The sequence below is a fragment of the Jaculus jaculus genome, chromosome 7, assembly GCF_020740685.1.
Source record: "Jaculus jaculus isolate mJacJac1 chromosome 7, mJacJac1.mat.Y.cur, whole genome shotgun sequence".
Classification (NCBI taxonomy): domain Eukaryota; kingdom Metazoa; phylum Chordata; class Mammalia; order Rodentia; family Dipodidae; genus Jaculus; species Jaculus jaculus.
The window spans coordinates 18,142,273-18,160,352 of NC_059108.1; the positions used below are offsets into that span (position 1 = coordinate 18,142,273).

At 46.2% G+C, this 18,080-nt stretch overlaps 1 protein-coding gene across 4 annotated transcripts in view; it reads right to left on the minus strand.

Annotated features, from left to right (window-relative positions):
• The window catches only part of Dclk1 (doublecortin like kinase 1), a 380,545-nt gene extending 363,544 nt beyond the window's left edge, over window positions 1-17,001 (minus strand). For all 4 annotated transcript variants that reach the window (XM_045154295.1, XM_045154297.1, XM_045154296.1 and 1 more), the window contains exons 1-2: window positions 16,912-17,001; window positions 10,803-11,196 (exon numbers count right to left, since the gene is read on the minus strand). In XM_045154295.1, the coding sequence (XP_045010230.1) occupies window positions 10,803-11,178 (376 nt within the window). In that variant the 5' untranslated portion in view covers window positions 11,179-11,196; window positions 16,912-17,001. The remainder of the gene's footprint in view (window positions 1-10,802; window positions 11,197-16,911) is intronic.
• Window positions 17,002-18,080: the final 1,079 nt, after the last annotated feature.

Genomic DNA, 18,080 nt, shown 5'->3' on the forward strand with positions numbered 1-18,080 from the left:
CTGGACATTACATTTTATGAGCCAACTAAGAAATGCACAATGGCATTTCACAGTGCGTGGAAGGTGCTCTTTGAAAGAATGGTTTTCATGGTGCTATTAAAGGTAAGAAAAAAGATTGCCAAAGGTGCTTATAGGTTTTTATTTCATCAGAACTTTCCACCATGTAATAGAATACAAAAATAAGCTTACAAAAAGGAGATATGAATGTTTGTATCAGACTTTTGGGAAAATGTCAAGTTCTCAAATTCAAAATAACAGATAGAAACATAAAGGAAAAATTGAGATATTCAAATGTTTTTTTTAATTTAAAACTGATATACTTAAAATATAGAAAAATACAGCCAGGCGTGGTGGTGCATGCCTTTAATCCCAGAATTTAGGAGGCAGGGGTGAAAGGATTGCTGTGAATTTCAGTCTAGCCTGAGCCTACTTAGTAAATTCTAGGTCAGCTGGGTGAAAGCAAGTCCCTACCTAAGAAATAAAAAAATAAATAAATAAAAATAAATTAAAAAAACTTAGAGTGGGTTAGAGTGATGGCTTAGCAGTTACGGCACTTGCCTGCAAAGCCTAAGGACCCAGGTTCGATTGCCCAGTACCCATGTAAGCCAGATGCACAAGGTGGCACATGTGTCTGGATTTTATTTGCAGTGGCTGGAGGCCCTGGTGAACCCATATTCATTTTCTCTCTCTTTCTCTCCATCTCTCTCTTTCTTTATCTGCCTCTTTTGCTCTCTCTCTCTCTCAAGTAAATAATAAAATATTTTTAAAACCATAGAGGAACTCAAAGAGGTAAAACCAAACTGATGACCTGTCATGTAACAACAGGCTAATGCAATTGTACAAGACATAGAATTCACAAGTATATGCAGAATTGAAATGTAACATAACCGAAAAAATAAAGAACATACAATGAGGGACATTAAATTTATAAGGATCTGTTTCTGTTTTTTTTTTCTTTGTTTAAGTTTTATTTATTTATTTGAGAGGGAAAGAGGGAGAGAGAGAGAGAGAGAGAGAGAGAGAGAGAGAGAGCATGCCAGGGCCTCGAACTCCAGATGCATGCACCCTCTTGTGCATCTGGCTAACCTGGGTCCTGGGGAATCTATCAAAGGTCCTTCAGCTTTTCAGGCAAATGCCTTCACCACTAAGCCATCTCCCCAGCCCCTCTTTTTGTTTATGAGACAGGGTCTCATGTATCTCAGACTGGCATCAAACTTGCTTTGTAGTTAAGGAAGACCTTGAATTTCCCATGCTCCTGCCTCCACTTGCTGAGTACTAGGATCACAGAACTTCAGCCCCTGCTGAGATAAAAATCCTCTTGATAGGCAGCATGGCAAACAGTATTTGAATCTATGAAAATATTTTTATTTCGAACCTACAGAACAACATATAATAAAGTTGAAACAACTATATAACATCATGAAACCTAAAACCTAACACTGCCTTTTAAATTCTCTCTAACAGATACAAGACATGAATAGACCACACTGGGGAGTGAAAGAAATCTAAACCATGAGCTTGTCTTCAAAAGGGCTTAGAATGCAAACGTGCATATGAATAATAGATGCACCCACACGCACTACACACACATTGCATGCATGCATGCATACATACATACATACATACATCATACAGTTCTGGAGTTTGGGGAAGTAATGTGTGAGGCTATGGAAACTGAAGAGAATTCTCAGGGAAAATGACCATAAAAGAAAAGTTAAAAGCAAACATTTAAAAGGGGGGTGGCGGGAGTATGAAAGCTCAAGAGAGCTGTCTCCTCCCCTCTCCCTTGCTCTCTTTCCCTTCTCCCACCAGCTATGCTCACACTAGCTCGGGGAATATTTCCCTAGTTATTTGGTAAATGAGTAAACTTCATTGTACCTGGACTATGAGAAGAGAATGCCACACCCCCAGCCCCTACCTCAGGCACAGCACTTAAGGCCCCTCTCGGGCAGTTTCCCTCCCCTTCTTCCTTTAAGCCTCAACCCAGCCCTCTCTTTACCCAAGGTTCCAAAGTTGTGCTCTCTCTCTCTTTCTCTCTCTCTCCCCCATCTCGCTTTCCTCTACCAGTCTCTGGGTCCCCTCTATCCAGAGCCTGACAAGATGGAGACAGAATCTAGTGACCAGTGACATGAACACTGTGGGCAGATAATGTGTGGGAGAGAGATCCAAACATCTACATCAAATGTTCAGGGACGGTAATGAAGAAAGAAACTTTCAGAAAAATCACTGGAGTGGCCAGTAGGAGGTCACACATGACACTGCCATGGCCACTTCAGCTAAGCCCAGTTGCTCAGCCACTTTTGCTCAGTCACTTATCCCTCTCTTCCTTCTAGGGTCCTCTACTGAACACGTGTATGCTAGACTATGAATATTCCGATATGGCTCCCACCTTCCAGAGGCTCAGAGGTAAGTAACCGTGTTCTAGTGTAATGATCTGAATGGAGGGTTAAAGTGAGTTTGGAAGGTGAGGAAGCTAAGACAGTGAATGCAGATATTTCTTACTGTGGGACAGCTCTGGGTTCAAGAGGTCAGCAATATCAAGGAAAGAACTGTCTGGACTGTGAGCCTTGCATATCTGTAGGCTGAAAGGAATGAGCATGGAGAAGCTACAAGTGACAAGTCCTTTGTATGCCTAGCATGAAGCATGTAGGGTTCGAAGCCATGCCACACTACTTGGGACCCTCACTACAGCCTTGTGAGCCAAATACCAACTTGCCTCTTACATACCACGCTATATACACTGAGGTACCATGTCCTCAGTAGTTTCTGCAAGGCATATGGGTAGTAAAAGTAAAACCCTGCTTCAAGCTCAGCCATGTGACCTCAGAGCCCGTGCTCTTGACCATGATACCATTCACCCACCCTCTGAGGAGGACGGCCATCTGCACCTGAGGCAAGAGGGAATGGAGCTGCTGAGCAGCACTGGGTGAGAAGGAAGAGACAGGCCAGACGGCAGAAGTGAAGGCATGGAACCCTGAGAGCTAAAAGAGTCACGTTGTACACGCAAAGAGGAGAGCTGAAAGAGTCACGTTGTACACGCAAAGAGGAGAGCTGAAAGAGTCACGTTGTACACGCAAAGAAGACAGCTGAAAGGGGTCATGTTGTACACGCAAAGACTACAGCTGAAAGGGGTCATGTTGTACACCCGAAGAGGAGAGCTGAAAGAGTCATGTTGTACATACAAAGAGGAGGGCCATTGTTAAGCAAAGTATGACAAAAAAAGGGATTTCCGTGTCCAGGTGGATAGGTAGAAAATCTGTTTGAAGACGTGTGTGTGTGTGTGTGTGTGTGTATCTGAAAGGAGCTAATCGAAGAAGTTGTAACAGGACTAAAAAAGAGCAGGGTCAAATACGAAGAAAAATGAAGCTATGAATTTTAACTTCTGACTCTGTGAGAACAGCATCAAAAAAATCAAAATGTTAAGTAGGAAGGTTTAAATTTTTTTTAATTATTTATTTATTTATTTGAGAGTGACAGACACAGAGAGAAAGACAGATAGAGGGAGAGAGCGAGAATGGGCGCGCCAGGGCTTCCAGCCTCTGCAAACGAACTCCAGACGCGTGCGCCCCCTTGTGCATCTGGCTAACGTGGGAACTGGGGAACCGAGCCTCGTACCGGGGTCCTTAGGCTTCACAGGCAAGCGCTTAACCACTAAGCCATCTCTCCAGCCCAAATTTTTTTATCGTTCAATATAACATAAAGTACACTTCTCTTTCACACCAAAAAGAAAAGAGAAAAGTAACATTGTTTTGCAGTTATGAGGTTTTGAGAGCTTTAATAATGGTTGTAAAGAGGGGAGAAGAAATCGAAGAACTATCTCAAACAGAATAGGTGGGTTGGAGGATGGCTCACATGGAAAGTTTAAGGTTCAAGTTAAGCTAGGTGTTCTGCCACAGTGGAACACCTTAGGTGGTATCACGTAGAAATACAAAGCATTTACACCTCACAGGTCTGCATGCTGAGAAGTCCACAATCAAGATCTAATCAGAGATGAGGGCCCCTTCCCTAAGGACAAACTCTCAACAGATCACACCAACTTGCGATGTATTCATGAAGAGAAAGGAGCTAGGCAGCTTCCTGGAGCCTCTTTCAAAAAGTAACCCTAGGGCTGGAGAGATGGCTTAGCAGTTAAGGCACTTGACTTCAAAGCCTAAGGACCCATGTTTGACTCTCCAGATCCCACATAAGCCAGACACACAAAGGTAAGGCAAGTATAAGGTCACACATGCCCACTAAGTGGCACAAGCATCTGGAGTTAAATTACAGTGGCTGAGGCCCTGGCATGCCAATTCTCTCTCTCCCTCTACCTCTCTCTCACTCACTCTAAAATAAAATTAAAAAGAAAAGGATTCCTAAGTCATGCATGCCCATGCACCTGACCTATACACCAAGGACCCATCTCTCAACACCATTCCACCGGTAGTTAGTTTACATCATATGAATTTTTGGAGGTTACAAATATTAGTACCCTAGCAGTCAGGGAGGTACACCATTTAACAAGAGAGGAAAAGCAAATACTAGCATTGCCAAAAGATGAATGAATTCACAATTGTATGTGTGGAGTTTGAAAAGAGAAGACCTTAGTCTCAGGCGAACACATCTGGAGGAGAGCTTAGCAGACAGAGCCAAGCTGAGAGTAATTGGCCTTAAAATAATTGAAGCTGGTGAGGTCACAGAAAATGATCTAAAGACAGGATCATGAAGGATTCAATGTCTAAATATGTGATAAGTAAAGAGGAAAATAGAAATTCCAAGAGAACACATCAATATTGTTATAGACAAGACCTGCTGCTGAATGTCAAAATTCATCAGCAAAAGATTAAGGAGAAACAAAATAATTGCCAAGACTTAACATTTCTCCCTAAACACTTATTTCAAGACGATCAGCTCCAACCCAACCATCAGATAAACCCAAGCAGAGGCCGCTCTACAAAATAACCCACCAGTACACAAAACTCTCAAGGAGAGACTGAAGAAAGGTTAGAGCTTGCAGAGGTGACCAAACAGGACAGGGAAGCACAATGGCTAACCCTACGGCAACAAAAACATTTGCCCAACACCCATGTGGAAACTAATAAATTAAGTCCTATAGGTCAGCTGCCCTGCCGAGGTGAGTCACGGCTTGGGTGAGCTTTGCTCACTGCGGTATGGTCGTGGAGACATCCCACCAGGGAGGCTGGGAGAGGTATAAATGGCACATCCTCTCTTGTGACAGTTCTGTAAGTCCAGGTGAAATTCAGAATGGTATCTTGATTTTTTTTAAAAAATGTAGAATTTAGGGGCTGGAGAGATGGCTTAATAATTATGGTGCTTACCTGTGAAACCTAAGGACCCAGGTTTGTGAATCCCCAGGACCCATGTAAGCCAGATGCACAAGGTGGTGTATGTGTCTAGAATTAATTTGCTGTGGCTCATGGCCCTGGTGTGCCCATTCTCTCTGTCTGCCTCTCTTTCTCTCTCTCACCTGTTGTGCCCATTCTATCTGGCCCCCTTTCTCTCTCTCTCTCTCTCTCTCTCTCTCCCTCCCTCCCTCCAATAAATAAAATATTTTTAAATGTAGAATTTAAACCCTACCCCACATATTATCTGATATGATTTCATTAATTGTTTTCAATAAAATATAAAAATACTATAAGAAAATGAAAGAAAACAGCTTTATGGTCTCAAAATACACCATATAGGTTCATAAGACTGAAACATTTGAGTGTGTAAATGTTCGTTTAAACCCATGACAGTAAACAAACTCAACAAGGTCACTAGATCAAGGCAACTGAGAAAAAGGTAATCTTGATTACCATCACAAAGAAGTAATATCCTTAAAAGAAAAAATGTGTCCTACAGGTCAGTTAAAAAAAGACCACAGGGCTGGAGAGATGGCTTAGTGGTTAAGCACTTGCCTATGAAGCCTAAGTACCCATGTTAGCCAGATGCACAAGGGGGCACATGCATCTGGAGTTCGTTTGCAGTGGCTGGAAGCCCTGGCGCACCCATTCTCTTCCTCTCTCTCTCTCTCTCTCTCTCTCTCTCTCTCTCTCTCTCTCTCTCTCTTTCTCTGCCTTTCTCTCTCTCTCTCCCCCTCTCCCTCTTTCTCCCTCTCTGTCTAGTGCTCTCAAATAAATAAATAAAAATAAACAAAATGTTATAAAAAAAAAAAAAAGAGCACGACCTGGCATAAAAATGATAAAACGCTACATAGAAAAATATATAAATGCCCCGTAAGCACATGGAAAGACAAAAAGACAAAAACATGAAAACGGCAGTGAGATGCTGCATGCTTTTCTTCTCTGAATATGTGGGCACATAACAAGACATGTGCCAGCACCCCACACTGAGAAAATGGAGAAATGGCCACTCATGGCTGTTAAGGATGTGACCTGGAGCCACCTGTACGGGTAGGAAGTTTGCAATAGGAAAATCCCCATGACAGGTGGGTACTACAGAAGTCATGATAGGAGTTCCTTCACTGCGTGGTGAATGATGGTCTCTTCCTGAGATATGGATTCTGGAGGGGACCTAAACAAAGCACTACAGCCATGGAGGCAGGCAATGACCCCAAAGGCTGGTGGAGAGGACAAGGCAACTGAGGAAGGAGAGATACTCAACTGTTTCTAATAGTACAGAACTGATGAACAGCCTTACTTATATCCAAAGGCCTACCTGTGTTGTGTTCAATCCTAAGAAGAAAAGGACGCCCTGGTCCTCTCACCCTACATTCACAGATGGAAAAAGAAGAGAACATCAGTCAATCAGTAGCCAGGATTCCTGGTCCAGCTTGCTCCTAAGAGTTCAAAGAGTTGAAGTGGTACAGTTGCACTTAACCCTAGAGTGGAACAGACATGGTTTAAAACTGGGGAAATGATGGGCTGGAGGGATGGCTTAATGGCTAAGGCATTTCCCTGCAAAGCCAAAGGACTCAGGTTTGATTCTCCAGGGCCCACATAAGCCAGATGCACAAGGTGGCGCACGCATCTGGAATTCGTTCACAGTGGCTGGAGGCCCTGGCATGCCCATTCTCTCGCGCTCTCTCTCTCTCTCTCTCTCTCTCTCTCTCTCTCTCTCTCTCTCTCCCTCAGTCTCTTTCAAATAAATAAATAATCCTAAAAATACAAGAAAAGAAAATTGGGGGAAAAAAAATGGGGAAATGAGGCCACATCTCAAGGTAAACCACTCACAGGAAGAGGCCTGCAGTTTCACGTCCTTACTGAGCATCACAATATTTTTAAACATATTAAGGCCATTCTGAAAGCAAACAACTGACAATGTCACCTTCAATCTACTCAAGTATATGTGCATACGGTGCATACACATGCCCCCCACACACACACACAAACCATACAGACACACGGTCATTCATTACATAATTTGGGCTCAGAGCCAGCTCTATCAATATGCTTCCAGCATACTTATGCATAATAATCAGTGTGTAATAATAAAACAGAGAAAGCATCCATAGGACCTATAAATAAAGTAACTCACATATGTCATTGTAGCTCAGAATTTTTAGCTTGAGACCAAGGTAAGAAAGAACAAACTTAAAAAAAATTATATGTATATAATCAAACACACTTGTTACTGTGATGACTAAAAGAATTTGAAACTCAAATACGGTCACATTGGAGGGGGAAGGTCTAGCTAATGACAGGCACTGACGTTTACATACAATCGGTCTGTTGAGTGGTAGATGTGAGCCAGATGATGGAAATGAAGTGCCGGTTTGCATTTTAACAGACTAAGCAAAAATGGAATAGACAAAGACCAACTCTAAATGAACTTCCAGCCGTTAAACCACTTAAATGCAGCTGCATGCTAATCATCAGTGTTATGAATGAAAAAAATCTGTTTCAGAAAATTCAAAAAGGAATTAATGCAGTCAATATGTGGACTCACACAAAGTACCAAACTTACCAAAGAAAAGGTATATTTAAAAGAATAATTTTTTGAACATCAGAATATTCATCTACAGCTGCTTTGTATTGATCAGGGGAAATGTGCTCAAGTCAAATGAAAAGATGACCGTATTTGTAGGACTCACATTCTTTCATTTCTGGAATTAAATCAAGAATAAAAGCATTTGTTCTCAAGAAATAGCAAAACAATAATAGTTCATTTAAATCCCTAACACTAAAATGGAACCACTGATGGTTTGTAGCTAACACTCCCCTACAATGTCACCATCTCCTTACATCAAAAATATAATAATAATCCTGGGGCTGGAGAGACTGCTCAGTGGTTAAAGGCATTTGCTTGCAAAACCTGCTGGCCCAGGATCAATTCTCCAGCACCCATGTAAATCCACTCATTTGCAAGCAACCCTGTCTCAAAGAAGGTACAGCACAGACAACTGCCCTCTGACCTCCACACAAAACCCATCGTACACATACCCCCCACCTCACACACATACACACAGATCCACATCAATGTGTATTTTTAAAACATTCAACTGTATAAAACGAACACATGAGCACCTTTTGTAGGATCTCGGTTCATTGTCTGTGGCATCCTAGACGTCGTTATGAATCCTGCTCTGCTGCCTGCCTTCATAGATTCAGGTCCTACCTCTGCCATCTCCACTGTGTCACTGCACAGATTCCTGAATCACGCTGGACCCCATTTTCTCGTTGTAAGATCAGTTTAGGATCACTGTGCAAAGTGTGTGGATTCAGGGATTCAAGAGACTCTGCCCAGGGCTGAGTGCATGCTCAGAAACTCGTGCTCACCAAGACAACACCACCCCGGACTAGGCATTACAGCCCGGTGGAAAGAGGGACAAGTTGGTTCCTAGCAGCTGTGTTTCTCTGGTCTTAGGTGTGAGGCAGCACCAGACACTTGCCACAGCCTCTCCCTGACAGAAGGAGGGAGGACACCTCTGGTGATTTTTCAGTAAGATCATTCTGGAAGCAGGACTCTCCGTACCTTCCTCCCAGCAGCATCTCTAGAATAGGATACGGTGGGTTGGAGAGATGGCTTAGTGGTTAAGGCGCTTGCCTGAGAAGCCTAAGGACCCAAGTTCTACTCTCCATATCTCATGTCATCCAGACAGACACACATAGGTGAGGCAAGTACAAGGTCGCATGTGTCTACTAGGTGAAGCAAGCGTCTGGAGTTGGATTGCAGTGGCTGAGGCACAATTCTCCTTCTCTCTCTCTCTCTAAGTTAAAAAAAAAAAAATAGAATAGGCTAAGGTGTCCTTCCCACAGATGTCTCTGGGTAGGTTTTACAATCTGGACATATTTTCTATTTTCTGTGCAATACCATCAAAATGACTGGCGACTGGCCATTACCCGACTTTCATCTGATCTTTATCCAAATCCCCCGGCAAACACCACCCACTGTCTTAGTTTTCCTTGTATCTGCCAAGGTCACACAAAGGACAGAGCACAAAAAATCAAAGTTGACACAGAAAAACTTCATGTCACTCTTCCCCTTTAATTTGCTGGAAGTTCCAACTCTGAATAGAAGGAAAGAAGCCAAAACTACAGGCTTCTTGGCAGGGGGACAAGTCACTGAAGAGATGTGAATTCCCGCAAAATAAACATACCAAGGCCAGGCTCCTGCACATCTACTCAAGTCCAGTCACACTGTGCCCAGACTGGCAGGACTGCCAAGGGACGAAGAGAAGGGACTGGGACTGGGGTGGGTGCTGGACACTCACAGCCTCAGTCACACAGCTCCAGCTACAGGAGGACAAGAGGACTCTGGTCATATGTGGCCACAGCCCAGACTCCAAGGAGGCTGAAAGGGGTACTTCCTTCTACCCACACACTAAGCAAGTGTTGCATGGCACCCCCCTCCCACTAGCCCCCAGCTGGACAACAGGACTTGCCAAAAAATATGGCTGGAGAAGAGACAAATTCAGTCTGACATCAGTCTCTTCCAGCACTTGGTCTGACTTGATGTGTTCCGTCTACTTCATCCAGGCCTGGCAACCTCAAGTTCAGAAAGACTTCTCTAGAAGGATCCCAGCATGTATTCAATTCCAGTTACTTCTCTGGATCATTGGGATTCAATTCAGATTTCTAAGGCAAGAGGCTTCATACCTTGTTCAAATGGACTTGACACACGGCAAGCTAACATGAGGGCTGAGTTTCTCTTGCACAAGTTATTAGGCCTCACCTGTGGATATAAACGCTCCCATTTCCACACTAACTGTCTATAACAGGGGTTTCCCGTTACTATATAGTTGACTTAAAAATAATCTAAACAGACTCATTCCCTCAGCCTCAAACACACCAGGAAAACAATAATCCTTTATAGAAGGTACACCATGGAAAAAGTTGTCAGAAAAATCTCATTCTGGGTCCGGTGGTCACCACTAACTTACAATGAAACCATAGACATGACATTTGAATTGTCTGGTCCCCAATCACCAATGACAAAATCCATGGGTTTGATAGTGATTTAAGGCTTCTCTGAACTGTAAAATTTCATGATGCATTAGTCATTCTCAGTCCAAGTACTTTTGAACATCACAATAGCAAGAAGTTCAATTTGCATCTAGAAATGACAATGAACCATGAGCGTGAAGATTTAAATAAGAGCTTTCAAAATTAATGTAGCATTGAGTGTCAGAAAGAAAACAGAGAATGTTGTAGGATTTGGGGGAAGACTGACACACTCTTCTCCTGTCTATTGTTATTACGGGCTACCTGGCCTAAAACCATCATCTCTATAGCAAGGGAGCGTCAAACACAGCAAACAGTGAGCCTCCAAAGCCACAGGCTCAGTGTGACCTCTGGGAAGGAAGTGGAGGGAGGGTCCCCCACCGCTGGGCCTGAGCCCTGCGGGTCATCTCACAGGCTCACCTTCCACCAGTTGGTCCAGGCTGGAGATCTTCCTGAGCCCATCAATGGTGTAGATGGTTCTCACTCCCTGGGGCAAATTCACATTATCCGACAGAGTTCGGGTCAAATCAGCCAGCAGGGCCTCGAAGGATCGGAAGCGGTCTGGAGAGATGGCATACACAATCCCTTTGAAGTAGCGGTCTCCGTTCCGGTAGAAGCGGACCTTCTTGGCCTTCTTCTCGGAGCTGAGCGTCTGCAGCGTGCGGGTGCGGTAGAAGCTGCAGTGGGCGCTGTGCGTGGGGCTGGGCAGGCCGTTCACCCTCGACCCCCGGCTGTACCTCTGCGCCTTGTCCCGCTCATCAAAGTGCTCCAGCTCCATGTCTCTGCCGAAGGACATGATGGATGTGCCTGGAACCTGTGAACCACAGAGAGACACGCACGCAGCCAGGTGAGGCTCTGTTTGAGAGCGGCAGGGGGGAAATATTGCTGTAACTGACCACATATGTGCTGTGAGCTGTGGAGCGGGAGAGAAGAGGAGGAGGACAAGAAGGAAATAGAAGAGGCAGATTCCAGTAGAAACAGCTCATTACTCAGCCACAGCTGGTTACAAAACAGCTCTTACTACTGCTTGCCTGTCCTCCTCCAGGATGCAGTCACCAAGTCTCAAGGTACTGTGATCCCCACGCACAGACACGGAAATCGGAACACATTGAAATCATATCACTGAGGAATATTTCAGTCAGGATCTCTTCCCACACTGTTATCCCACACCTCTGTCTATGCCTAACATTTTTTTAAATTTTTTGGTTTTTATTTATTTAGTTGAGAGCGACAGACAGAAAGAGGCAGATAAATAGAGAATGGGCACGCCAGGGCCTGTAGCCACTGCAAAGGACCTCCAGATGCGGGCACCCCTTGTGCATCTGGCGGACGTGGACGTGGGTCCTGGGGAATCGAGCCTCGAACCAGGGTCTTTAGGCTTGACAGGCAAGTGCTTAACTGCTAAGCCATCTCTCCAGCCCTATCTTTGCCTAACTTTGAGGTGCGCAGTATGCTCCATCCACCCAGGGTAGCGTTCCAATCCCCCAGGAGGCAGGAAATTGGTTTTCCTATTCTACACTGTACAGATACGTGGTGGGCCGGGGCCAGTTAGCAGTCAAGACTTTAAATATTTTACACAGTGACTCCAGATGGAAAGCAAATGAAGTCAATCAGTAGGTTCTACCAAGTTAAGGAACATATGCATACACAATGAGTTGTGGAGTGGAGCATTCCAACACACCCATAATGTATTACATATGTTTAAAAAAAGAGTTCACCTCAATTATTCACTTGTGCTTAGCGCTTCAAACAAGTTGGACTAAAATTAGATGGCAAAAAGGAAAGTAAGGAAGATAATGGGGAGAAGAAGGAGAGAAAAGAAAAAATGGATTTATTTGTTGGCTTTGTCATTCTTTCCACAGGGTGTCTGTGTATGTTTGAAGAAATTAAAGCTTCAAGCTGTTCTAAAACGTCAATGGTACTAGCTATGTGACCTTGAGAAATCTACTTGACTGACATCTGCAAGCCCTGATTACCAAAGGAGAACAAGAATAGTACCTACTTCATCATTAATATTAACTACTACATCAATTAATACACATGAAACATCTACCCTAGTGTGAGATATGTGGCAAGCATCGTGTTTTTATTAATAAAATCTTCTTTCTGGTGACGACACTGGCCCAGGTAGAAACGAGCAAGAACAGAACCTCCTGCCGGGACTATGCGACAGGATGGTACCTCCATGTTCCTCACGCTGCTTTCTGTGGGACCTGATCCATGTTTCCCCATGCAGAGTGCCTTCCTCGGTTACTCTCCATCCTACTTACTGAAGCAGGCAGGGCCTCTTGCTTAAACCCAGGGCTCGCACCTCAGCTAGGCCAGCTAGCCATCTTGTCCAGGAGAACTCCCTCCCTTCGTGCTGGGATTACAGACAGACTGTCACACCCATCTGGCATCCACGCGCATTCTGAGGATCCGGAGTTCTGTCCTTACACTTATACCTGCAAGTGCTTTATCCACTATTAAGCCATGTTCATAGCTCTGGGATCAGTGTTTTGTTTATCAGGACATTGTAGAAAATGGAATAACTTCAGCATTGAAAGGAAAAGTTTTAATGATTGTAAGAGCCACAGAGTGTGTGGGGAGGGAATACCCTGAGGCATAGTCTCCCCACTATCCAACTGGGTTTTCATGACCCCACAGTAAATCCCGTACCTCCACAGAGGAAGGCCCCAGTGAAATGGCAGCAGGGGAGAGGGAATAAAGAAGGAGAATTAAAATAAAATTAAAGGGAAATGGAAATCCGAGGGAATAATGTTTCTTCAACTCCCAAGTCCCATCGCATATGGCTGATATCACCCGTGTGAAGGTCAAGCATAACTCCACAAAACTATGTCTCCAAGACCTTTCCCTGGCCCTCAGTAACAAACCTCTGCACCATTTAGAGTAGATGAAAAGTTTACATCAGTTGAATAGATAAATTTAATTAAAATTTTGTGAAAATAGGAATGATGTCACATGCCTGCAATCCCATGACTCAGGAGGTATAGACAGGACAGTCAAGAGTTCAAGGGTATCCTTGGCTACAGCATGATCTACTTGAGATCTTGTCTCAGAATATCTAAATTATGGGCTGGAGAGATGGCTTAGTGGTTAAGCGCTTGCCTGTGAAGCCTAAGGACCAATTCCCCAGGACCCACGTTAGCCAGATACACAGGGGGCACACATGTCTGGAGTTCATGTGCAGTGGCTGGAGGCCCTGGTGTGCCCATTCTCTCTTTCTCTCTCTCTATCTGCCTTTCTTTCTGTGTCTGTGGCTTCAAATAAATAAATAAATAATGAAAAAAATATAAATTAATTAGCTAATTAAAATGAGCTGGCCATAGTGGTGCACGCCTTTAGTCCCAGCACTCGAGAGGCAGAGGTAGGAGGGCTGCCATGAGTTCAAGGCCACCCTGAGACTCATAGTGAATTCCAGGTCAGCCTGGGCTAGAGTGAGACCCTACTTTGAAAAGCTAAAAATAAATAAATAAATAAATAAATAAAATCTGATAAAAATGTATGCCCAAAATCATCACCAGAGATTTGGTACTCCTGAAATGAATTCGGTAAAAGAAAACCTTTATGGGATGTCCAGAATGTGCCTGATGCTAGAACTTACTAAGCAGACATAAGCAAAAAAAGAAAAACTCTTTTAAAACATTCCTTCAACAAGGTAATCAATTGTATCAATCTGGCTGGGTTTGGGATTTATTTAGGGTCCCCAAGTATTAACTGGAGGAGTTTGGATTTCCATGCTGATTTATCCTGATTCCAGAATTGTCATTCTTGGTCCCTAGGTCCAATGAGACTGGACCCTTGTCAAGACAGAAACCTCTGGTCTTTAAGGACCTTAAGCAGAACATAGAACCATGTAAGCGTTCTCCCACTGCTGTCCCCAATGGGATGGGGCGCATGGGAGATTACAGTGTGAAAAAAATCAACCGTATGAGGTCTATGTATTTTTCCTCCAAATATAAATGCTCCCTCTGTCATGCCCTATAACTAACTCTAATTTCATTTTTCATTTCTGTGGAAGTCACACCACCTATGAAGACGTTTCATTGATTTTGAATTTAGATAACTTCAAAAACAGCTATCACTTGGGACCCAGCCCTGAAGCCATCAGTTGTGTAGCAGAACCACTCTCCTGCCCATAATATCAATATCTGCGATTTCTGCTTACTTCTTTTTCAAGGGAGCTGTCTCATTTATGTGGAGTTGATGATTGGGGTGGTTAGCCTACTATGTTCACACCTACTCACTAAGCTCTTCAAAAAATTCCTCAGTGATCAAGGCCAATTTGGCCTCTGAAGGGTTTCATTAAAAAAATAATAATAATAAAATTAAATTAAAAAGCAGTGGTCATTATTCCATCCTTAAAGTCTTCCTCCCAAGTTGATAAAACAAAAAGAAAACAAGCAGGCACTTAGCAAAGAATGGCGCAGTAATGTTACCAGAGAGCAAACCCAGTTCCAAGGGGCTTCCAGTGATTCACAATTGGCAAAGGCCAAAAACTTTGGCAGTTGTTTGACCTTTTTTTTTTTTTTTAATGGGGAACATTTTTAAGAGCAAGAATTTTATACCAAATTTTTAAAATGTATTTAAAACAGACAAGTTTGTTTCAGCCATAAGTTCAATCAAGGTAGGGGCAGCATCTCTTTCCCATGGCTGATCCTGCTATGCAGCAGGTGCTGGTGTGGCCAAGCAAAGCCAATCCCCCGGGACAAGAAAATGACCGTCAGGGCTCCCGGGGTCACGATAAATGTCCGAGACTGTTTTGCACACCCTTGTCTGGTCCTCTTGCCTGGCACCCAATCAGGTCTCCTGGCTTCTGCTGCCTCATTTTCAGTAGACTTAGTCCTAGGCTTGAACCATGAGCTCCACAAGATCTCACTTCCTGCATGGGAAGCCGGCTAGAACACACGGAGCCCCACATGCACCGAGCATGGACGGCTAAAGGTCTGGGAACGCATGGCGCATTGGCACGGAAGGGGTACCCACAGCCCTCATCCACACGCCACAAATCCTGGGTGGGGAAGAAGGTGTGTGGTTCTTATCAGAGATTGTCCCACAAATACTGCCATGCCAGAAAACCAGCATTCTTGATTGTTCTTTGTGGGATTTCTCACCATTTTGAGGATTCTCTATATTCCTCATTTTCTCCAAAGTTGAACACATGGGTTCCAGTTTCAGCAATTTACACACACCCACACACACACCAAGAAAGAATCTCGCATATACCCAACCATATAGGACACCACACCTCAAAGTCCCAAGGCATATTTTAGCAGTGGGATTAGGGCAGTGGGATTAGGGTTCAGGTGTGTGTGTGGGGGGGACATGAACTAAAAGGCACCTTCTCAGAGCCCTGCAGTACATATCACAGGGAATGAGCCAATCTTTTGTATTTCCCTTGCATATGACCTCCCCTGAATTCCCTTCTGACCTGTATTCATGGGACATTTCATACTTCAAACGCTGCCCTACTTTTCATTTTTGCTGAGAGGGGATATATTTAGGATCGGCGAGGACGCCTTTCCACGGAGCACCCTGCAGCTAGGCCGCGGGAGGGTGTGTGCACACCAACCCTGGTCCGGGCATTCACAGGTAAGGCCACGGAGGAACAGGGTTTGAATGAAACCTTCCAGGGCTCTCCCGCCGCTGCTGCCGAGCATTTCCTTACCAAAAACCCAGCAGAGAGTGGGGGGGGGGGGGGGGGGGGGCGCGCGCGAACCGGGCTTAGCGGAAGCCGCCTCTTTTGTGGGGGCGAAGCGATGCGGGGGCGATGCTCGTGCGTGCGCTCCCACTAGGCAGGAAAATGCCATTTCCTCCCTGCGTGCTTTTAGCACTGCAGGTACCCAGTTGTACACGAGGCTGCCTCGCTGTCTGTCCCCAGAGGAACTTGAGGTCCCCTGCAAATGGACTTTGCAACAACACCCACCCTGCAGCCCGCCAGCGCGCACGGGGAGGGCGGGGGGGGGGGGTCATCGCTACCATCAAACACATGCCCCACCCCCTCCAGGGAGAAAACACCATGCACACACACACACTCACACTCACGCGCACACACACACACAATGAGAGCCCGGCCCGGCCACTCCTGCAGGAGGACACAGTCGGGCTCTGCAGCCACCTCACAAGGACAAGCACGGCCGTCCCTCCCTCCCAGCTCCCCATCTCCAGCAGCGACGCGGAGAAAAGCCCGTTTGGGCAGGGGCCGGGGCTCGGCCCCACTTTCCGGTTAAAACCCGGTGGCGCGAGACAAAAGAGGCAGGTGCCAGCAGCCCCCCGGTGGAGGGGGGGGGGACCCCGCACACAACGCCCCCCAGCGCACCCCCAGGTCGGCTGCCCCCTTCCACCACCATCACCACCACCACCCCCCTCTCCACCACCACCCCCCTCTCCACCACCACCCACCTCCCCGGGAGAGAGCCAGGGCCAGGCCACCCGATCGCGCAGGGCAGCTGCCTTTCGAGGAACCGCGGGGCGGAGCGGTCGTCACCGAGCCCCCCTCCCCGCAGCCCCCTTTCCCCGGGCCACGCACCGGTCCGCGGGGAGAGTCTCGGCCCGGGGTCTTTGTGGAGCTGTGGTCGCGGGGCTGGGCGCGGCCGCTGCGGGCGCGGGGCGGCGGGGCGCTCGGGGCTGGGCTGCGCCTCGCCTCGGCCGCGGCTCCTGGACGGGCGCTGCCTCTCTCCCGCGGAGGGCGGTGGCGGCGGCGGCGGCGGCGGCGGGCGCGCTCCCTTTTCTTGTGTCTCCGCCGTCGCTCGCACGCCCTCCCTCCGCCCGCCCGCCCGCCCCTCCTCCTTAGCAGGACGCACCCACCACGGCTGCGCCCCGGGTCCTCCTCCCTCGCTAGCTCCCGGGAGCCCAGATCCTCCGGCTGGATGCAAACCCCAGACCTTCCCAGGGCAGTTCCCCACCCCACCCCCAAAGGCCTCGAGTTCCCCTACTGGCTGCAAAATATTGGGGGATGGGGAGGGGGAGGGAGTTGGTGGTGGGGAGGCAGATCGGATGCACGGAGGAAGACAATGTGATCAGAGATGGGTGGGAGCCTGGATGTGGGCATGGCAGAGAGGTGGACCAGAATTGGGGTTTCCCCTTCCTTAGTGCAGGCCAGCGAACGCAGTACTTTCTCCCCCCCCCCCACCCACACCTTCTGATGTGACCTAAGGTTGATGAAACCAGTGAGATCCCTCCCCCATCACTGTGGCACAGAACGAATTCTCTCGGGGTTGGATTAGGGGGGAGGGCGAGGGAGACCAACTCTAGACACTTCCAAGCTAGGTAACCCTCAGTACCCCCCTATTGGGAAGGGCCACTTCTACAAATAGTTTCTACTCTTCATCGTCACTGGAACACAAGACACAAACCACCCCTGAAATAGTAACCCCTGCTTTGAGCTTAATTTTACAATAAGCCCTTCATCACTGAAGAGCCAGATTTCTACCACGACTGGACGCCTGGTGGCTGCGAAGATTGGCAGTCAGGGTGGAAAGCCCCATGAGCTCACGCAAGCCTTTCATCCCAGGACAAGAATGTTCTGGGGCCCAGATTTTCACAGCTTCCTGTGTCTTTGGATAACAGTCCAGGGAGTGGATGCAGACCTCAGATATCTGTGAAACTTTAGCCTGGCTCAGTGGGCAACCTGAAGTTTGGTGCATATATTTTTCAGTCCTGTCATTAGACCTGGGTCTACACCAAATACACACATAT